Below are 23,256 nucleotides of genomic sequence, written 5' to 3' on the forward strand. Positions count from 1 at the left end.
CATATTCAAGTACAAAGATGCGAGTAGCAAGTAGCAAAATGTGCCGTATGCGAGTTTTAAAAATGGCCTATATGCGATGGGTAAAATGTATCATTTGTGAGTGGCAGAAAAAAGCCTATGTGAGGGATCAAATGTACTCTTTGCGAGTGGCAGATCTTGTGGTAAAATGGTACTAGGTCTAGTTGTGAAATGATACTAGATTTTCTGCTGAAATGGCACTGGTTCTAGTGAGAAAATGTACGCAAAGGACATCGTTATCGCATTGTCACCATCAATGACATATTGTCTTGTTATTACAATAGTTATTTACGTACAATAGTATCATTTATTCAAATGAAAAGATTGAGAGTGTATGTTACTTTTATTATTATTTAAGTTAATCGTCGATTTTTTTTTACATACAGGAGATTGGAAAAAAATAAGGCTGTGATTTTGAAAACGTGATCGGGAAATGTAAATGGCAAAATGCTACTTTCAGGAACCGTGATCTAGTGGGGAATTAGCACTGGGGGAAATACACACAATGTGAAGGCTGTCGCCGCTAGTGGTATTGATTGATGACAAATTTAGTCTCGAAATTATTGCGAACGGTCATTTGGGGAATGAAATGCAATTGTGGACATGTAGTGTAAAAGTTGTTTTTTATTTGTCAATGTTGAGATAGGGTGAGTGGAAATATGTCATAATTTAGAGCAATGATCTGCATTTTGCTAGCTGAGATTTAGTACAATATAACAACTGTGGTGCGTGAATCGACAGCTACCATTGGCTGTCATGGCATTCATTAAAATTTCCCTTTCGCTGTATCTAGTTCTTAGCACCACTGAGGAACGAACAAGAATACATTGAAGCCAACCATGTGTTGAGGGTTGGGTCACACACACATGCATGAGTTTCTGTTTAGCGAGTCAACATGTTTTTGCCGATGATCACTATACTTCTATGACATGGATGTCACCTAACAACCCTCAAAATTCAACTTTTCATTTTTAATTGTTTTTTCTGTGTGTGTGTGTGTATTTCCTTTGTCATGTCACTTTTCGTGTTTTTTTTTTTGTGTCCATTGTATCTATTATCATTCATTCCAATGTATGTTAAGTGATGAAATAAATAAAATATCATGATTATTTCAATGCCGATATGTCCATTCTTATTTTAAGGAAACATTAAACTTATCACTGATCTCTTTCAACTTTATACAAGTTAAAAATTGTTAGGTCGAAGTGTTCTGCAGCTAAGCTATTGCATCTAAGTCTTTATTTACCCATAAACACACTCTCTATTCGGTCAAGCAATGGCAGACATTTCTTTGTTTCAATCTGGGTTGCGGGTAAACAAACTTCTTGTCCACGACATGAATATACAGACTTAGGCGAGGGTTCTCCGAACCCATCTATTCACAAGTTCATACCCACCATAGACTCCGGTCAGTCAATATGACTATTTTGAACTGTAGGCATTAATCAGCGATTCTGTCGGTGACGGAGAGATAGAATGTAGGTCAGGGGAAAAAAAAAGCCACACGAAATAAAACTCATTTGTTCCAGTTCACTTTTTTCCATTCTAATCAAAAGTCGTTCTATTGGTCTGTCTTTTGGATTACATTCCTTGACTTGCTTTGATAATACAGCCTGGACATGATTACTTGTATTTTCATGACCATTTAAAACATGTAAACGAAAAGAAATTACACCCTTGTGTGCGAAATTTGTTTACCTTTCTACTGTGGTCAAACTTCTGACAAACATCACAAAACATTACATTATTTTTTTCATCGAATATTAACCATTTTTTCTCTTGAAGCCATGTCTGTTGAAAACAATAAACTTTTTTTTTTCTTAGTGGGTGGCGACTCAATCACTGAGTCAAACGAAGTACTCGCGTCGCGGTCCCCAGTGTTGACACATGATGCCGCACTCGTACTCTGCTGAGATTCAACATTTCCTTCAGCGGTAGAAACGTGTCCAAGTACTGCATCCTGTTCAGAAATATTTCCATTATCGGGATCATTTTCTGTTGCTTGAGATACTGGGCATTCAGCCGTCTCAGATTTTTTTAACGATGTCAATAGTCCACACTCGAAAAGGCTTCGTTGTTTTGACATGATTGTATACCAACCGAATGACATGCAACTACCGAGCATGCGCAAATCTGTATGCTGTTCTGAGGTCACGCGAGACTCAAAGTACTCTCACAATGTACGCGAGTACACTACCAATTTACTTCCGGGTTCTCGATCGATGCGATCACGGACGAATTTGATTTTTTTCACTTGTGCTTTTGAGTTTTTTTACAATATTGGTTGAAACTAATTTAGGCTTAGTGAATATAATGAGAAAATGTTGTGTTAATTTCTACATGCACAGCGTGCACATTGGATTTTGAGTTTACTTGCACTAGCTAATAATCTATGTGCATAGTGCAGTGTGCACCCGAGTATTTCGAACCCTGCAACATCACGCAGAAATTCAAAAATGGGCTTTTATCTTTGGAGAATACTGAGGGCATCAAAGAATTTTCCTCTAAGTATGCAGTGGAAGAGCAATATGTCATGGACTATTTACAACACCTTACCACACTAAAGCAAATGAAAACCATTAGGGACAAGTCATTGTCAATGACACGTCCCCGTTCCGTTCATATTTGAGTGACATATACATTCAAAGCAGATCATGACCGAAATGCACCTGCATATGTACAACACATTGTGCTAAATCTGAACAAAATCCATCCATGCATGACTGAGATCCGGTTCTGGAATTGTGAAAATATGTGATTTTGATGCATTTTCGGCCTTAAAATGGCCATCATTCCGCTATTGTTAAGCAGATCATGAAACAAATGCACATATCTATTTGTGACATGATGTACCATGTGTGTGTGAAGTTTGAACTTGATCAATCCAGACATGTCTTGGATACGGATCCAGAACTGAATTCTTTAACAAAATGGCCGCCAGTCGGCCATTTCGAATTTGATCCGAAAAAAAAAAAGACGTGCATCAAGGTCCTATTATGTTTAATGTATGTACCAAATTTGAACAAAATCCATCCATGCATAACTGAGATACGGGTCCGGAATGGTGAAAATGTGCGATTTCAATGCATTTTCGGCCTTAAAGCGGCCCCCATTTGGCTATCGTTAATGAGATCATGAAACAAATGCACATACATATTTGTGACATGATGTACCTTGTGTGTGTGAAGTTTGAACTTGATCAATCCAGACATGTCTCGGATACGGATCCAGAACTGAATTCTTTAAAACAAAATGGCCGCCAGTCGGCTATTTCGAACTTGATCCGAAAAAAAATGACGTGCATCAAGGTCCTATTATGTTTAATGTATGTACCAAATTTGAATGAAATCCGTCCATGCATAACTGAGATCCGGATCCGGAATGGTGAAAATGTGCGATTTCAATGCATTTTCGGCCTTAAAGCGACCGCCATTTGGCTATCGTTAATGAGATCATGAAACAAATGCACATACATATTTGTGACATGATGTACCTTGTGTGTGTGAAGTTTGAACTCGATCAATCCAAGCATGTCTCAGATACGGATCCAGAACTGAATTCTTTAAAACAAAATGGCCGCCAGTCGGCCATTTCGAACCCGATCCAAAAAAAAAATGACGTGCATCAAGGTCCTATTATGTTTAATGTATGTACCAAATTTGAACAAAATCCGTCCATGCATAACTGAGATCTGGGTCCGGAATGGTGAAAATGTGCGATTTTGATGCATTTTCGGCCTTAAAATGGCCGCTATTCGGCTATCGTTAATGAGATCATGAAACAAATGCACATACATATTTGTGACATGATGTACCTTGTGTGTGTGAAGTTTGAACTTGATCAATCCAGACATGTCTCGGATACGGATCCAGAACTGAATTCTTTAAAACAAAATGGCCGCCAGTCGGCCATTTCGAACCCGATCCAAAAAAAAAATGACGTGCATCAAGGTCCTATTATGTTTAATGTATGTACCAAATTTGAACAAAATCCGTCCATGCATAACTGAGATCCGGGTCCGGAATGGTGAAAATGTGCGATTTTGATGCATTTTCGGCCTTAAAATGGCCGCTATTCGGCTATCGTTAATCGGATCATGAAAAAAATGCATGTGCATATGTCCCATATAAGGTGTGATGTATGAGTGAAGTTTGAACTTAATCGGTCCATGCATGTTCAAGATACAGGTGATCACGGACGCACGGACGCACGGACGCACGGACGCACGGACGCACACAGGGCAAAACATAAGTCCCCGTTTTCGGACTGCGTCCGAACGGGGACTAAAAAAGGTAGAAAGAAACAACAACAAAAAGAAGCAGGAAAAAATTCATAGTGATTATGACTGGATTTCTTTGGTGTTGAATGGGACACTAAAAACATTGACAGCAGCTGAGTTGGATAAGTACCTGGACCATAATAAGCTACCAAAAAAAGGGAACAAACAAGACAAAATGAAAGCAATTACCAGTGATGTAATCAGAAAATCATATAAAGATCAAGCAAAAACACATAAAATCACTGAACATTTACAAACTGTAAACACCAGAATGTACAACACTGACGAAACTGACTCAGAGGACTCTGATGGTGATGATCTCGTTGACAGTGCAGAGGAAATAGAGACTGATGACTTAATAGTTCCTTAAACTGTAGTGACGAGGTCAGGGAGAAGAGCTGGAACCTGGAAGCATGCAACGATTCATTAATGTAAATCTTTATTGTTTAAAAAAAATTCATGGGGGGGGGGGGCTACCATATTTTGTCTTTTTCTAAGGGGAGACAGCCCAATTTTTAATATACACCTAGGGGGGACTTGTGATTATTTAACAATAACATGTGAAATTCACCGGCACCCCCTCGGTCAAATTAACTGGTGATTCCCTAAGACCCAAAAAAGGGTGGTGTCTTACCTTGCCTGTGCTGTCCCCGGAGCAAAAAGCCAAAATGCTGCTACGGTGACAGGGTTCGGTGTGCCCGAGAAAGCCAGACCCCAACCCAATTCTGGGGGGTAGTAAGCTTTCGAAGTAAAGACCAAAACAGTTCTGCATGAGGGCATAGGCAGCAAAGCGGGACCTGGGAGCTTCCAGGGGAGTGCTGATGGTAGAGAAATCTGTCCGCATAAAATGCCGGACTGACTTATTGCCTATGCGCAGGGACCCTAATGGTCGTTCGGGCTGGGTCAGCAAACCAAGACTGACCCGCTACGATGGGACCCAACCTAGAGAGACCCTTTTCAATGGATTCGGTGTCTCTTAGGTGGTAGTTGATAAAGACGTTCTGCGTTCTCCAGAAGCCTGCCCTCCATGTGTACTCGAGGGGGGCGCCTGACGCTAGCACTAGCGAGTTAGCAATCGCACACACCTCATGCGCTCGTACTTGGTGTCTCTGCAAGCTCTGTGTCGAGGAAGCTAAAGGATTATAGACCTCTAATACAGTCGCAGTAAACCACCTGGTTATGGAAGTTGGGGAGGTCGGCCTATCCTGCCTGCCTGGGCCATAACACAAAGATATGTGCTTCATTCCAAATCCTTAGTACGGTTTGGTGGCAACTCCTTGCTCAAACTGGGAAGAGAAGCAATTCCTCCTGACCCTCCGGGCAGACAAAATTTCACAGCCGGGGGATGATGATCGGGTGAGGATCGTGTCCTGGGATTTGGTTCTAGGCAAGAAACTCGATTCGTGTCTTTAGCACAACTTGATTGCCCATAACGGCGGTGCATCATCCGAGAAGGACAATGCCCCCAGCTCTGGCCGACGCCTACCTGAGGCGAGGGCCAGTAGGACGACTATTTTCCAAGTCGAAAAATGTGAGTGGTGCTGATCGGAGAGGCTCAAAGGGAGGTCTGCTTAGAGCAGACAACACAGCCTACAAGTCCCAGTTGGGCGGCTCCCTTGTATGGGGTCTTGGCGTCTGGAAAGCAGTAAATAGTCTCCTAATAATAGGACAATCGGCTAGTCTTGTTCCCGTACGTTTTGAGTGGTGGAGGAGAAGGCCGACCTGTAGCTAACGATCGCTGTGTAGGACAAACCCACTTCGTCAAACAGGTGGACGAAGGAGCCTGCTACCTGGCCAATAGAGGGATGGTATGGATCAATCTCCCTTCCGCTACACCAATCAGTGTATGCTCGCAGCCTAGAAATGTAGGCCGCGTTGGTGGAATCCCTGTTCGCCCTGGCCAGGACATTGGCAACCTGCTCAGATAAGGCTTTCGATTGTGTGGGTCTACTGTGAGCCTCTATGCGTGTAAGTGATACCTGCTGGGCTCGTTGGTAGTGCGCCATCTGGTTGGGACGGCAGGTCTGGTAAGTCCGGAAGCACTGCTGATGTTTCGACTAGTATTTCCAACAGAAGTGGAAACTAGGCCTTGCTTGGCCAATTGGGTGCGACCAATGATAATATGCAGGTGTGCACCTGCAAGTTTTCTCCGGTGCCCGTTGAACTCGCGGGAAGGGAGGAAAGGCGTACACAACTAAGTGGGTCCACAGGGTTAGCAAAGCGACCCTGGCCCAGGCTCCTGGAGTCAGCAGGAGTGTTACATATGTCGGGAGCTTGGCGTTCCGGGGTGCGGCAAACCGGTCCAACCTTGGATCGTCCCACAGCCGAAACAGCCTGGAGGCTACCCACTCCGTGTTCTGGAGACGGAGCCATCCTGAAAGGGCGTCGCCAGACTGTTCCTCACCCCTGGAGGTGGTGTGCGATTAGCTCCACATTGTATTCCAGGCACCAAAGGAGGATTTGCTCTGCTAGGACTGACAACGATGGGGAATGCGTCCCCCCTCCTTCTTGAAGGAGACCACCACTGTGTTGCCTGTGCTGAGCAGGACTCTGTGGTCTCGAACTACGGGTAGAAAGCGTGGTAGTGCACTGCTCTCAGTTTGAGCCGGTTGATATGGTAGTCCCGAAACTAATGCGGGGGCTATATCTTTGGGCTTGTTGGTCCAATAGATGCACTCCCCAACCCTGGGGGGAGGCATCTGTTACCAGAGTCATACCTGCGGCGAGCGGGTCCAAGGGGCCCCCCCCTGTCCGAGGTTGGCCAGTGACGACCACCAGGGCAGGGCTTCCTTCACTTGGTCCGAGATCGAAACCCACCTATCTAGTTCCCATAGGAGAGCTCGGTGTTATAACAAGCGTTATACCGGGCGGCCGCGTAGTGCGGCCTGGGGAAAGACCCTTTGAACTGAGTTCATCATTCCGATGATCAGCATTAGTTCTCGGAGGGACACTGAGGGAACGCTGACTAGGCATTCGGCTAGGTTGCTTAGCGCTAAGCAACACGCTTGAAAAAGTTAAGCCAAGCTTACCTCTGTGTCCAAACTCCATGCCCAGGGACACCAACTGCGCATTTGGTCGTGGTGGGACTTGTCGATTTACTAACAAGCCCAACTGGTGAAGTAAATCCTGTGTTAGCCTGACGTGTTTGGCTATTAACCCCTTGCCCGGGTTGTTAGTAACCAGTAGTCTGGGTACGGATTGAGGTGTACCGACATCTGGTGAAGCAGCAGCACTACCTGTTTCATCACTCGGGTGAACACGTAGGGCGCTGTGCCTAACCCGAACTGGGGGCACCCAAAATTCGAATACTTGGCCCAGCTGGGCAATTCGAAGAAGATGGCAACTCGCTGGGTGCATCGGTATGTGCAATTAGCCTGAGCCTCGGCCTCCCCCAAAAATAGTGGGAGAGCCGCAGCTGGGAACAGAGGTTCCCCGGAAGAGACGTGTTTGAGTGCAAACATGCTTTTGTGTTTCTTCCTGCTTGCCCACCGAGGGGCTGCAGTGGAGACAGCTCCCTCTGACTGCGTCTGATCTACCCAGCCTGCCAGGGACGCAATTGCCCTAACAGTCCCTCGACTAAAGCCCTCAACTCGGAGGCAAACTCGGCACCGTGCGAGGAAGGGTCCACAAAGGGCCCCGCAACGGGCCCCACAGGAGGAAAGCCTCCAGGGGCACAGCCTCGCTGCAGCCGGTAAAATCGGGTAAACCACCGCCTGAAAAAAATATCGGTACCTCCACCAACGGGCCTCCTACTCAACGTCCCGGTACAACCGGTAGTCGAGTGTGAGGACTTTCCACTCATGCCAAACACGCAACTCACTTTAACCGATTTGTTTACTGGACGCGCAACCTTGCTGTGACACGGTCAGCCTCAGCGATTTTGATGGCTCTGAAAGCTAATGTCAGGCCTCAGAACTCCAGTGAAATCAAAGAAAGCTTAGAAAGAACTCCCATGTGCTGAGAGTATTGGAGACACATTAAATATAATTCGAAATTACTTAGCTGAAAACTAATTATGCAAATCAGAAAATTAATATGACCAGATTTGAGTGTAAAACTAATGAGGTCTGCGCAATGTAACAGAAAATCTATGTCTCCAAGTTTAATTGAAATGTGATTAGAACCAAAAAATTATGAATTATTATGCTTATTAGGAAATTAATATGAACAGATTTTTACCCCAAACTAATTAGGTTTGTACATTGTCCTAGAGCATCTTTGTACTAAGTTTCATTGAAATGGATTAATTAGTATCGTGAAAACTCCAAAATTTCGACCCCTCTAAAAATTCGGTCGCCTATTTATTTGCCGGGTTTCGGTGTTTTATTTACCTCAAAATTTTCAACTCCACTAAAAATTGCCGACTCATTCTTATTCGAAAATTGCGACCAGTTTTAGTTTTCCCCCAAACGAAAAAAAAAAATGATGTGAGCGTTCAAACGGGACCTTCCTCAAAGGCATGAATCCGGGTTTCTGATTGACTGAGAGATTTTTATTTTATTGGTAACGAAAATATATTCTAAATAAACGAAGTTTCAAATAAAAACGAACACAAAAATCTCGGCATGCTGCGTTTCTGAATTGTTGATTATTACTGTACTCAGTAGTGATTATAATAATGTACACAAAATAAATTTGTTGAATGGTTATGAAATACAAATAAAAGTCAACTTAGTTTCATCGTAAGCGAATGATTCCGGTCTCGTATAAACGTTTGATGCTGTAGGATATCCGCCATGTTCTCTTAGGTCAAATAGGTCAAATCGCTAATTAACCAATCAAAAAGCTGGATGATGCCAACGTGTTCAAATTACCATAGCTTATTTAAATATGTTAATGTTATTGAACGCAATGCGGAAGAGATTGATGTTGTAGTACGATATTTTGGCTTGGATTTTGATGCGAAAACGGCATGATTTTTTTTAAATAAAAAAATTAGTTGTTTTTAAAAAATAAACTGGTCATCTGAAGAATAATTTAACATTGTTCACAGTGATAACAGCTCATTCTCGAAAGGAAGCTTACCCGCTCACGCTAGTCACGATAAAAATCATACACGTGTACTCTTGAATAGACAGACGTCAATGACTACGGTAAAACTTAGACTCTATTTTAGCCGGCAGGATTGATTGAAATGTCCGAAAAATGACGCCAAAATACACCTTAAAAGTCCCATTTTATTTTCTTAAATCCCATTTTATTTTTTAATCCAAGGGCGAATTTACGGCAGAATTTGGTCCCTCAAATAAGGGACACATGAGCTTTGATTCTAACCGGATACATTGCACTGGGTCGGGGAGATTGTTTGCTAAACTTCCATGTATCTTTTGTCCAATGGGTACCTGTACTTCGAACATTCGCAAGTTTTCCTCGGTCGTGCGAGACAGTTTTGTCTTTTGACCTATTAGTTTTGTGCTGACCTCTTCTCCGCGTCTTGATGTTTTGTTTTGCTTGTCATAATACTCACTGATTGATGACTTTGTTTAGATTTTGAGTTACAACTCGGCCACGAGCTTTGCTTTTACCGTGAAACATGAGGAAGTTTACGTCAATTGACGGACATTGCATTTTTTAAAAACTAATGAAGCACACTGTCTATCATCCCCATTTTTTTTTGCTGATTTCTATTCTGAAAAATTCGACCGTCCGAAAATGCACCTTAATTTTGACTCTAAAAACACGTCACATTTCTAACACCAATTATTTAAAACCGGTTGAAATTTTGGAGTTTTTACGGTACTTTAGATATCAGTGTGAAAACTTAAAATTGGTTAATTATGCAAATTAGGTAATTAATATGTACAGATTTTAACCCACAATTATTCAGGTCTGTCTATTGTTCTACAGCATCCATGTACATTCATTGATATGTGATGTATAGTACCTGAGATATCAGTGTGAAAGTTGGTTAATTATGCAAATTAGGTGATTAATATGCACAAATATTTACCGGAAACTAATTGGGTCTGCATAATTTTAGATTCATTGAAATGTGATGATTAGTACTTTAGATATCAGTAGAAAAGCTGAAAATTAATTATGCAAATTAGGTAATTAATATGCACAATTATTTACCGGAAACTAATTGGGTCTGCATAATTCTAGATTCATTGAAATGTGATGATTAGTACTTTAGATATCAGTAGAAAAGCTGAAAATTAATTATGCAAATTAGGTAATTAATATGCACAATTCTTTACCCTAAAACTAATCAGGTCTCTGCATAGTCCTAAAAGATCTATGTACCAAGTTTCATTGAAATGCGATGATTAGTACTTGAGATACCCGTGGAAAAGCTGAAAATTAACTAATTATGCAAATTAGGTGATTAATATGCACAAATATTTATCGAAAACAATCAATCTCTGCATAGTCCTTGAGTATGTAAGTACCAAGTTTCATTGAAATGTAATGCTAACTACTTATATCAAATGCTGAAAATTAATTAATTATGCAAATTAGGTAATTAGTATCCACGGATTATTACCAAAAACTAATCAAAACCTAGCATTAGTTCAGAGCATCTATGTACCAAGTTTCATCAAAATTCAATGAGTGGTTGTTTAGATATCAGTGGAACAGTCATGGAACCACTAAAAAATAGCTAATTATCATGCAAATTAGGTAATTAATATGCACGGATTTTTATCAAAAATTAATCAAATCTGTGCATATGTTCAGAGCATCTATGTACCAAGTTTCATCAAAATCCAATGAGTGGTTCTTTAGATATCAGTGGAACAGTCATAGAACAGCTAAAAATTAGCTAATTATCATGCAAATTAGGTAATTAACGAGCATGGATTTTTACCAAAACCTAATCAAATCTGCGCATTGGCCCAGAGCATCTATGCACCAAGTTTCATCAAAAACCGATGTATGGTTCTTGAGATAGCAGTGGAACAGTCGGACACACATATACACACACACACACACACATACACACACACACACACACACACACACACACACACACACACATACAGACACACTAACTGCAAAGACTCCCATTTTGTGCTTCGCACATGGGAGTCAAAAACACACCCCTTCACGCAAAAACCCCGAACCCCGCACGCAGCTACGACAAAGTATCTCGGATGCGGGTTCTATGCTGATAAATTGCCTTGGTGCTGTCATTACATCCATACATAGCTAAATACATTGCAAATAAAAGACGACATGCATGAGGGAAAAAACGAAATACAGTTGTAAAAGGTGCCGCCGCGAAACCAACAAGTGGTTACGTAGTGGCGCCGGGTTTTAATTTCTTTGTTGTGAAAAATACTACACACAAAGGGGAAAAACGACACGAGGGTAAAATGACAAGGAAAACTTATCCTACCAGCTACAATGTCGGATGCCGTGCAGCGGCAACAACCCAAGCTAGAAACCCAGACAGGAAAAAAGGCAGGCGATCCAGCAGAGCCGCTAAAACTACATCCCCGCAGATGCGGAGAAAAAAGAAGAGTGATTTGTACAGCCGTCTATGGCGCTGCCATATGGCCTCGGTCATCGTGAATTTATCACTCAACATGCACTTTATTTCATGTACATGTATACTATCAATTTGTGTCGATGATTTGTCTCAGGACTGTGTGCTAATTAACTCTCTGACCACACGAACTTCAACAGAAACAACCATCGTAGTTTTAACACCTCTGCGAGGTGTGACTAATTTAGAATGGCAGGGGACTGTATTTGTGTAATTGGTGGCGTGACCACACGTTTTTACTGACATCAAATCAAATATTTACCGTGGTTAAGAAATCATTTGTGTATGCTTGGTATAAGATGGCATGATGCTGAAGCTCAAAAAGTTTTTTCAGTAGTTTGAAGAGAACCGATGTGTGTTGTTCACACCTGAAGTGTTTCTATAGTGTAATAATTTGATAAACAGCCATGGTATCTTTATGAAACAGTACGGTACATTCCACTTAACATCAGAAAATTGTTCTTTGTTTCAATAAAATAAGTATGAACCTGTGGTCTGGGATTAAAGAGTCATAGAATTATAGTTATCTATGATAAAACACAGTCAAACTCGACTGTATATTGTACGTTATATATGCATGTACGTTATATATTGGGAAAAAGAATACAGAATGTAGTCAATATACGTTTAGAATAGGTGATAGCATTATCAGTTACGCTCGGCGTTATAAATATCTGGAGATATTATTGGATGAAAACCTAGATTTGTCGGTGACTGCAAATGCTTTATGCTCTTATGTCGAAATTTAAATTCTTGAATAATACACTACTGTAACAATATACAATTCCATAATTGTCCCAATTATAGATTATTGTTCCAGTATCTGGAGTTAGCTACCCATGTTGCGATGCAGTTCAAAACAAGGCACTTAGATTCTTCTTAGAAGTGCATAAATACGCTCCAACTTTAGCAGTCACAGGGAATACGGGTTGGTCTATGTGCAGTTCACAGCATTGCATGGGCTAATATGGCTAGATACTGGAACAGGTTATGCATGTTAGGCGAATCAAGGTTAACTAAGAAAGTGTTTCTATGGGAACATGCTCTGGGATATGGAAATTGGTCATCTAATATGTGTAATTTTTTTGATTTGTTAGATATTGAGGACATATATTTATGCAATGTTGATGGCATTAAAGAAAAGAAAAATGAAATTTCCATTGAAAACTAGCATAAAAATGTTAATAATAAACCCAAACAACATACTTTTATTAAATTTAAATCTGAATTTGGAGGAAAAAGTTACTTCGTTTCGGTATACTTCCTTTGCGTATCGAAACAGAACGATATAGACATGAAATTGTAGACAGACGCATTTGTAAATTATGTTCTTTAAATGTAACAGAGGATGAAATACACTTCTTACTGTACTGTCCATTATACAGGGAATTACATGAGCAGCTATTTAATGTACTTAGTATTTCCAGAAACCAATTTAATTTGTTAACTGATATGTATAGAAAAAATAAGTTATTTTATAGTGAACTATGTTAGAGCAATAGCAAAATATATTACAAGATCATTTCAGAAGAGACGAAATAACCTGTTTGTGTAGTACATTAGTTGATATTATATTTTACAAGAAATAATACATACAATATCTTTATTTGACATACACCCTCTATATGTGAGTACATATACATGACTCCAGTGACTTGTGAGCCATTGGGCTGGGTAACAGATTTTATTATGTATTTATTGAATATTTTCTTATTGTATTTTGTATTTGTATTTATTTATTTACATCAGAAAAAGAAAATATATGTAACACAATTAAATGTGCCTGAGTCATCGGTAATGGCAAGGTAAGCATATAGTTCACAGTGAAATTGACTCTTATTTACAACAAAATATCAGAGTTTCTGCAGATTCTAATGATACATGTGTCATAACCCTTAACATTGCATGGTACACAGATCAACATTTGTTGTCAACAAAAGTTGAAGCTTGTTGACCCATGTATTAAGGTAGAAGCCTACATGTACAATGTACTCATAATTTTTGACAAAATTGGTCATAAATCGCATGACAACATTAGTTTATGTACAATCATGAAGCTAATGTTATAGCATTGTTTTGTATGTTGCAGTTAAGCTTTTTGAAAAAATATAATATCTCCTGAAAATTGCTATTTTTAGAACAATTCCATAGAACACAATGTTAAAGAAAAATTGCATTTTTTGACACTAATATGGAAACTTGCGCCAACAATTTTTGTCATAATTAAATTTTCTACCACATGATTTACACAATACCAATAGATTCATTTGACTGCTCAGTGCCGATGAAAGTAAAATTAAGAAGGTGGTACAGTTTATTTACAAAGCCATGCAAGAAAGAATAGATAGTTGATAGTCTTTAAAAAAATATCATATTATCAACATATTATTTTGAAGCTTAACATTATAATATATTTTCTTTTTTTATTATTTTATTATTATTATTAAACTTTTATTGCTACTGTACTGATAGAAATACTGCATTTCTTAAGATGCAATAAATACTATTATTATACATTTGTCATCGTAATGCCATAAGTTACAGCGAGCGGTAATTTTCATCCTACCATATTAGGAAATGCAAATTCCAAATATTGAATGATTACGCGCATAAGTATCTCCTAATAATAAAAAAAAAACATGGCTGCCACCAGAGTTTGACCGGACCCCACAAAAAGAAGTTCGCTGATTCTGATTTCGGCATTCCCATGATGTATCCTTGGAAGGAAAAGATGTACATTTGTATAATAATAAGGTTAATATGAGGATACCTCGAGGTATGCACTCAGACAGTACAGATACTGTCGATCAGTCGATACTGCCGCTGTACTGTCTTCATGCATACTTTGAGGTATCCTCGAAATAATCTCATACTATTATTAATATTATTATTATTCTACAAGTATGTTAACATAAATGTGATATTAAAAATATATGTGGAAGCCATGCACTATCAGGTGGGTTCTATGATAGGTCAAACAAAATAAATAAGATCTGTTTCTGGTTTGTGTGGACATGCAGTTTGAAACAGGATGCTCACACATTGCTACACATGAAAAGAAAATGTTGAACGAAAGAAAGGAGAACAAAAAAACAAGTCAAGTCATTGTCAATGAAATATGTCTGTCCATGTCTGTATGATAGACACAAGATACATGTACATGATAACCTATGAAGTTTAAACTTGTATGAGATATGGCTCTGTTGAACTGCATTTGTTAACATTTTGGATGTGATGGTGACAAGACTGCATGTGCATTTGTCTAATAATAATCTTTGAACAGAATCTGTGTGAACAACTTGATCAGTCCAGGAATGTCAGATATAAACATAGCTGTCAGTTGTCTATTTTGAACCCAATCTGAAAAATTAAATTACATGCATCAAGGCCCCATTATATTCAACAATGCATGTAAAATGTTCATCGACATACTAAATTTAAAACAAATCAAACCATATAAGACTGAAATCAAATCCCAGAATAGTGAAAATTTGTGATTTTGATGCATTTTTGACATTAAATCTTTTAAATTTAACTTTTCAAGCATATGTGAAATATGACTGATACAGATGGACGGATGAAAGCACAGTCATTCGAAAAGTCTAAACGAATGCATAATTGTTTCCAAAAAACCTTGGACCCGAAACAGATCCAGCTTTTTTGTTGGCCTTATAAATTATACAAACTAATGATAAATACGGCTAACTACATGTAGCCAAAAATGTTGCTGATTTTGCTGATTGAAAGGTTCAGTCAAATAAATGCCAAAGACACAAATAAAAAGAGGACATACCTGAACTTGTTTCCATGGAAACAATCACTTTACAATTATAATTTCAATACAGCTTAAACCCTATTTTGGTGGCCATTTTGGATTGAGAAGCAAAATGTATATGTATTTAAAAAAACTCATCAAACGAGTACTTCTCCATCTTGAGAAATATTGCTTTGGAAAAGCATTAATAGAAACAAAATGGCCATGGTTTGGCCATTTTAAATAGATCTGTATATCTAGGACATGATGCATAATGAATATATAAAATTTGAACATAATCAGTCAAAGAATGTCAGAGATATGCAGTGTTCTCCCCAGACTTCATGTCAAGCATCACAGCAAATTTACATAACAATACATCTAATTTTCATAATAATCAGTTTTCAAACATTGCGATATCATAACTGTGTTACTGTTGTTGTTATAATAAAAATTAGTCAATTTACAATTAATTAAAGACAAGATGTTTATATCTGATAAATTTTATATCATCTTACTGCATTGTAGTTTATGTTTAAGTCAAATAAAGTTTGAAATAGAAAAATGAAAAGACGTACATGTATGTTATAGCCAGTCAGTAAATATGTTATCCATGGATGTAACTGGTTCATTATTATTTTGTGTACAAGTTTTAGTGCCAATGTCACTGTCAGTTCATATAATGTTGGGGGAAAACAGTTTTTGGTTAAAGTCAACGAGATATTTTGAAATTTATAAAATAATAATAATAAAAAAAAAATTCTAAAATGCACTAAAGTCAGCAATTTTTCATTGCAATATACTTTGTGAGTAACGCATTTAATAATTTATTTGTTCATTTTTTATTCCATATTCACCTATTAAACTTTTTTGTGTGTAAAAGATGTTACTTTCTTACATTTTAATGATTCAAATAATAAAAACACTGTTAACACTGTCATCCTCATAATATTCAAAACATGGAGGGCATCAATTTTAGCTCCCAATGATTAACAATGCCTTTTAACACTATGCTGCTACTTTAGGTATGAAATATCATCATGGCCAATTTGCATAACAAAATATCTAATTTGCATAATATTGAGTTTTCCCAACAAAATGTTGTCAATCTACAATTAATTAAAGACAAAATATTTTTATATCTGATAAATTTTATATCATTTTACTGCATTGTATTTTATGTTTTTGTATCAAGTCAAATAAAATTTGAAATAGAACAGCATAAAAAAGAGAAAATTTGGAAAGATTATGTTATAGCCAGTCAGTGAATATAATGTTATCAATGGATTAACTGGTTCGTCATTATTTTGTGTACAAGTTTTAGTGCCCATTCCACTGTCGGTTCATATAAGGTTGGGGAAAACATTTTTTGGTTAAATTTATAAAGTCGACAAGATATCGAAATATGTTGAAATTAATAAATCAATAATTAGAACGAAATTTTAAATTATGGCACTGTACACATTTATTTTAAAAGGTTTTGTCAAATGAACAAGTTTTCAAGTGATGTAGTTGCAATTCAATTAATTCACATGCATGTACATTTTTAACCCGATTGCACATGAACTCAGAAAATATGCGAATGATGTAACGCTCTTATATGATAGAATGTAATGTTACAGAGAACTCAGAAAAGGCTATTTTGATTCAGGATAAATAACTCCAGCGAAGTTATCTCAAGGGGCAATATTCTCCATGCTAATAATTTTTTTTTTTTTATCTGCATGATGTTAATTTTTTTCAACAAGTTGTAAAGAGCATTTTTCATTTTTTTATATTTTGTTGAGCTCATTTTAGACTGTAATCCCTACCTATTATTACTTTACTCCTATGTGTACATGTTGCTGATCCCCTTCACCTGAGATAATACAAGCATTATTCTTTATATTGTTAGTTGTACGTACATTGGGGTTCAGTTTGCAACACGTTTTTAATTTCTTCTATTTCAAGAACAAATTATGGGAGCTAAGATGTTCACTTGATTAAACATTATTATAAATTTGCCAGCAACATTACCCCCCCCCCCCCAATAATAACTGGTCGCTCCTTATCACCGTGACGGCGAGTACATGCATCTGTGAACTGCTAGTAGTTGACATATTCCACAACTTAAAAATAGTTTAACTGCCAAAACATCGACTATTTGAAACTGAAAACATGATGCACTCTACACTAGTTTCAAAAACAGCGAAAAAACTGTCGAAAAATTTTACTTTCCAACAAGGAAGTAAAGTAAAAGTATTACTTTCGTCGTTGTTGTTGACAATTCCGTCTTACATGGCAAGTACGGCACTAACAACTAAACTGTGACCCAAAATGTGACTACGAATTAGGAAAGTGCACGAATTATCGAAAATGAACTTACCTGTCACCGAAATTTGAAAAACAGCGACGAGTAACACCATGAGCCCCATATCCTCAGAACTTCTGCGTCAATGGCCGCGCGACAACTAATTTGCATACAGTCAGGTGACCTCATCGCAACCAATTTAATGTGATAATACACTCGTCTGTCGAGCGCAACGAAAAAGTCGCAAATTTCTAGTAGAATAGCAACTAGTAAATATTCAGGTAATAATAAATACATTATTATTATAATTATAATAATTATTATTATTATTATTATTATTATTATTATTATTATTATTATTATTATTATTTGGATAAAAAAGGCCGGAACGATAATATATCCTTTATATTTTTCCCTCGTTAAGGAACAGAAACCGAGACCGAGACCGAAACGACGGAGACCGTGGCTGACTTTTCAAGACTAGCCTGTCGACAGCCCCACAATTTGTTTGTTTGTTTTTTCGCGAGAATAAAAATGCCAACAAATTGATTTAATTCGACTGGGTTGTGTGCCATTGTTTTACCACCTAGGCCATTTCCACTGTGCCAATATTTTACCGCCTAGGTCAGTTCCACCTCAGACCACTAGGGTCTGAGGTTCCACTGTGCCATTGTTAGTGGCATTATTTCATCACATATTCATCCACAAGAATACGCTATCGTAAACCGTCTACATAAATATGTATTTCTTCACAAATTTCGTAATAGGAACGGGACCATGTACCTATTTCCAAAAATAATATGCATTACAAGTCCTGAAATATTTAGCAGAGGGGAGGGCTTTTTACAATTTACAAGGAAAAAAAAGACGTTTTTACAGTTTACAGTGTTAAAAAAGGAACATTGAATGGTCCGAAGAGCTCTCCGGCTCAAAATCTCCGCTATTGCTGCGCCGTGTGTAGAGATGCAAACGCATATTACCCGCGTAATGCTCTTCATTCGGTTAGAGGGCCTTTTACGTCTTGACATTCAATTTTGTAGTGAATTGTGTCATCTAGTCGTTTTACAGTTTCTATAATGTAATTTCCCTGGATTATTCTTTACGATTTTTTTATTTGGATGTAAATTCTTGTACGTACCGAGAAAAATGACACATTTTTACAGTGTACGAAAAAAAATGTTTGATCGATTACGTTGTACGTCTAGCCTGTGATTACAGAATTACGGAATTTATTTTTTCAATTTACGTAGTACGAACAAAAAAATATTGCAATTACGTTGAACGAAAATAACCCTTGCCCCCCCCCCCTTAGCACATACCGGTAAGTGCGTGAATACAGTACACGTTAGACTGGCGCAGTTTGGGCAATTAATTTGTTTTTGTAGTTTAAATAAAATAAAAAAAATCGCGAAATGGAGGTGTTAGCGCGAAATACCCTGTAACTGCGAAATCACCCCGACTGGTTTATTCTGCATGGCCCTCTATCGACACTGCAGGAACCCGTCGATTTTTCAACGGGTAGTTATGCTAATGAGTGTTTTAATTGACAATCATCTAAGCCAATCACAGCGTCTCTTCAACTAACCTCTGACCGAGAAGACGTCGGCAGTGTGACCTTTACCATGTTGACCTCATTATGCACGTATTTCCGCGCCCACCTCATTATAATATGTGCATTCATGAATATTTAATAGCAATGAATTTCCTGCAGAATAAACCAGTCGGGGTGATTTCGCGCTAACACCTCCATTTCGCGATTTTTTTTATTTTATTTAAACTACAAAAACAAATTAATCGCCCCGACTGCGCCAGTCTAAGTACACGTGTGCATGAGCGCTTACTGATCAGAGTGTGTAGTTATTGTTTTCTCATGAAAACAGTTGGTATACATCCTCCCATGAAACATCAGGTAGAATGGGATATCTCCAAGCTGTCCTATATGTATGCGAAAGGAGTGTGTTTTTGGCAAATGGAATACTAGTAAGCGACAAAAAATGATTTTTACTGTCTGCCAGTGTTGAAATTGCCTGATGCAATATGTTAAACATACTAAGTAAACCACATTCCCTCTGTGGATAGAAAGACATACTACTGGGAGGTATATTTGTCAGTTTATATAATTTAAGAAAGCAAATAGGATGTACATGTATTTATGTTATGTAACCATTTTAATTCCTTCCGATGAGTTTTAAGAATTATTTAATAAATTTAAATATGTTATAGTATCTGGCAATGAAAATGAGTGAAATTTCCATGTGATTAGATGTTTTTTTCAAAACCATGCTTGTCTACACAAATTTTGGCAAATAAACCCTATACCCAAGAATTGCTAAACCTAGAAAATGCCGAGATGACAACGCGTACACACGGTCACGGTCCTGGTAATCGTGGTCTAAATGAAAACTGGATGGATGGATCAAGAGTAAATATATATGAATAAACAAATAATGAATGCTACTCAGAGTATTTTTCTTTTCTTTTTTTTTGGCGAGGATTACAGATATAGTCAGAAATAGTCGGGCCCGTAATTTCATAGTTTAATCAAATAAATCTTCAAATAAAGAAAGAGAGAAAAATATATAACGTAGAGCAGTCGCGCCGTTCCATGGATGCTAAAAATACTCTTTTTAGAGTTTGTGTCTGGCCGTTCCTACCATTGTGTGGTAACACCATCAATGTTGTTGGATTTTTCTTTATTGTTCTTCATAATCTTACATTATTGTACTGTAATTATACCTCCCAAATGAAGATTTCAAAAAAATAATGACATAATAATAACCACTATGGCAATTTACACCCATGCCCCTGGATTAACCGTATACTCTTACATTATGGACCATCATTGATGGTGTGTGTAATCTATTCACATGCAAATTGAGTATGCGAATTATTAATTAACTCAAACAAAAATAATACAGTAGCCCACAGTCCCTCTATCACTTACAGGGACTGTGAGTAGCCGAATTATTAGTAACTTAGCAACCATCGTAGCGCACTGCCGAAAGAATGTCCCCGTAATATCACCGCTGTCTTAACAGAACTTTATTTGCTTCATCTAGTCGTTTAAATTTGCATGAAATTACTACTAGTATCCAATGTGAAATCGTATCACATAATGTCATACAATGTTGTGAGATACTTGTACGTCATCACTTCTCATGAATAATTAAAGAGCGTCTTGACTTCCGCATTTGCGGACAAGCGTCACTGGCTGTCTGCAGTGTAACAGAAATGACTAAAGACACAGTTAGTATTTGTCTGAAAACTGCTTGTATTGTACCGCATGAATTGAATTTATCAAAGTTGTCGGTCGCAACATATCGAGTCATGGAATCACGGCGGCTACTGTATACCATGGTGATTTTCTAGCAATGTGACAAGGTCGGCTACAATACTGCGCCCTCGCCGGCGGACTTACGTTGCGTCCGAGTAAGTCCGCCGGTAGGGGCGCAATAACTACAGATATCTATTTATATTTCGTTTTTTATTTTTTTTTGTTTACATTTAAATATCATATTGCATCATAATTTATCTTTCATAGTTTATAAAAAATAGTCTCTATTATTGATGCTCCAGGTATATACAATGAAAAATGGTGGCCAGATTTCAGTATTCAAATCGTACTCAGTGATGATGGAAGTGGTGCATTTTTAAATCGCTCATATCTAGAGATCGTACCAATGCTCATAGAATTTCAATTCTAAGAACTCCACCTACGTCGACTTTGTTGTCAACTGATTTTTTTATATTTCGCTACGTTGTATTACACGTTTTGGCATTTTTGGCAGTTAGATTTTTGACTTGCTTGCAAGGTTAGCATTTGTGAAACTCGACTCTGTGCTGAGGACTCTTATTTGTCAGGTTTGAATCAGCTCGTGTTTTGACTTTAACTATTTTAAGTTAGTCAACTAGATCTGCCCACTGCACAATACAAGTTGACTGATATTAGGGCGTGGCCTTCGCCTGCAATAATAGCAACCGTCATCTCCCGACTCCAGCCACTGACGTTTATGTCACGTGACCACCAGGGAAATTGTTTCAATTTTAATTAAATTCTCATATTTTCTTAAACTGAAAGTATGGACGGCTCCGGTTTTACAAACGATAACATCAAACGAAAGCAGTACTACGATATAGTTCACGTTTCTTTGCATTCGCACAGTCTTTCCCTTGTTCCTCTTTGAAACTAAATGTTTGATTTATCTTGAAGAGTGTATTCACAAGTAAACGACAGACTGAAAAAAACGGACTCATTACATATATGGACAAACGTAGTATCATGTAAATGACAAAGAGCAAATACAATGAGGGGGTTGCCTAAAATTTGTTTCCATGGAAATGATGACACTGTGATCTCCGTTAGAGTTGAACCTTCTTCTGTTTTACAAATATTTGAATTGAAAATTGGTCAAAATGCTTACAACTGAGGTTCATTAAATAGTCAACTATTGTTTCTGGTATCCCATTGTTTTTCTTCGGACTTTAAAATAACCATTTACACACGGTATAATTTTCCTAAAATATAAATTGCTGCGACCAGAGTTGTTAATATATTGTTATATTGTAACTGACTTAGTAATTTTATTGCGATTGGTATAAAGCTTTCTTCACTGTCTTGACTTGACATAGATGAGACAATATTAAATTATGAGCGGAATTTTGAAATTGTGATTAATACCAAGCACGAGTAAAATAATATTTATTCATATCCTAGATAGAATTTGTTTGGGTCATCTAATTTTCTGATTCTCCATATTTTGAATGAATTCCGGGAGAGGAGTCATTGTTTTGTGTGAAACTCATGAAAATGTTTCCGGTCGACTGGGCCATAAAGACTGAGCAGTCCCTTAGTGTGCGAGTGTGTGTGTGTTTGATAAATGCCTACTCTTTTATCTACCTATACTACGTAAAGCACACAGTAACGGCAGACACAGTACAATCAAGACACATGTTTTGTCAAATACGGTGAACGTACCGATGTTATAGCAACGACGGCGGTCGATCTTATTAATGTCAGATAAATCATAACATACTGATTGAAATTAAGAATCCGGAGCGATACGCAGTTTGCGTTCTGGTTAGTACACCGGCGAGGGCGCAATAACTAATAGTACTTAGTATATCACCGACCATGTCAGGCTTCCGCAAATAAAGTTAAGATGATAGACGAAACAAAACAAACATGTATTATCTAGACATGTAATACGTACTATGTCCGTCTGAGACAATGGAAATACAATTTGTGATTTATCCCTAAATCACGCAGAAATTCCGTCGATGAGTCTGACCGTGACCTTCAGCAGAAGTTCAGTTTGAGAGCTGAAAACTGGGCTCTTTTCGCGTACACCGATTAGTCCAAACGACATTTAAAGAGAAAGAGACATATTTATTTGGTACAACTTAGTGATCTGTCTCAAGTACAC

General features: G+C 38.0%; 1 protein-coding gene across 1 annotated transcript in view; it reads right to left on the reverse strand.

Annotated features, from left to right (window-relative positions):
- LOC144350646 (tyrosine-protein kinase receptor Tie-1-like) overlaps positions 1-17,997 on the reverse strand; it is a 64,640-nt gene extending 46,643 nt beyond the window's left edge. Inside the window, exon 1 of the mRNA XM_085504027.1 lies at positions 17,909-17,997. Within this exon, the coding sequence (XP_085360153.1) occupies positions 17,909-17,957 (49 nt within the window). The 5' untranslated portion in view covers positions 17,958-17,997. The remainder of the gene's footprint in view (positions 1-17,908) is intronic.
- Between the last annotated feature and the right edge of the window lie 5,259 nt (positions 17,998-23,256).

This window comes from Saccoglossus kowalevskii, chromosome 9, assembly GCF_978046115.1.
Source record: "Saccoglossus kowalevskii chromosome 9, keSacKowa6.1, whole genome shotgun sequence".
Lineage (NCBI taxonomy): Eukaryota > Metazoa > Hemichordata > Enteropneusta > Harrimaniidae > Saccoglossus > Saccoglossus kowalevskii.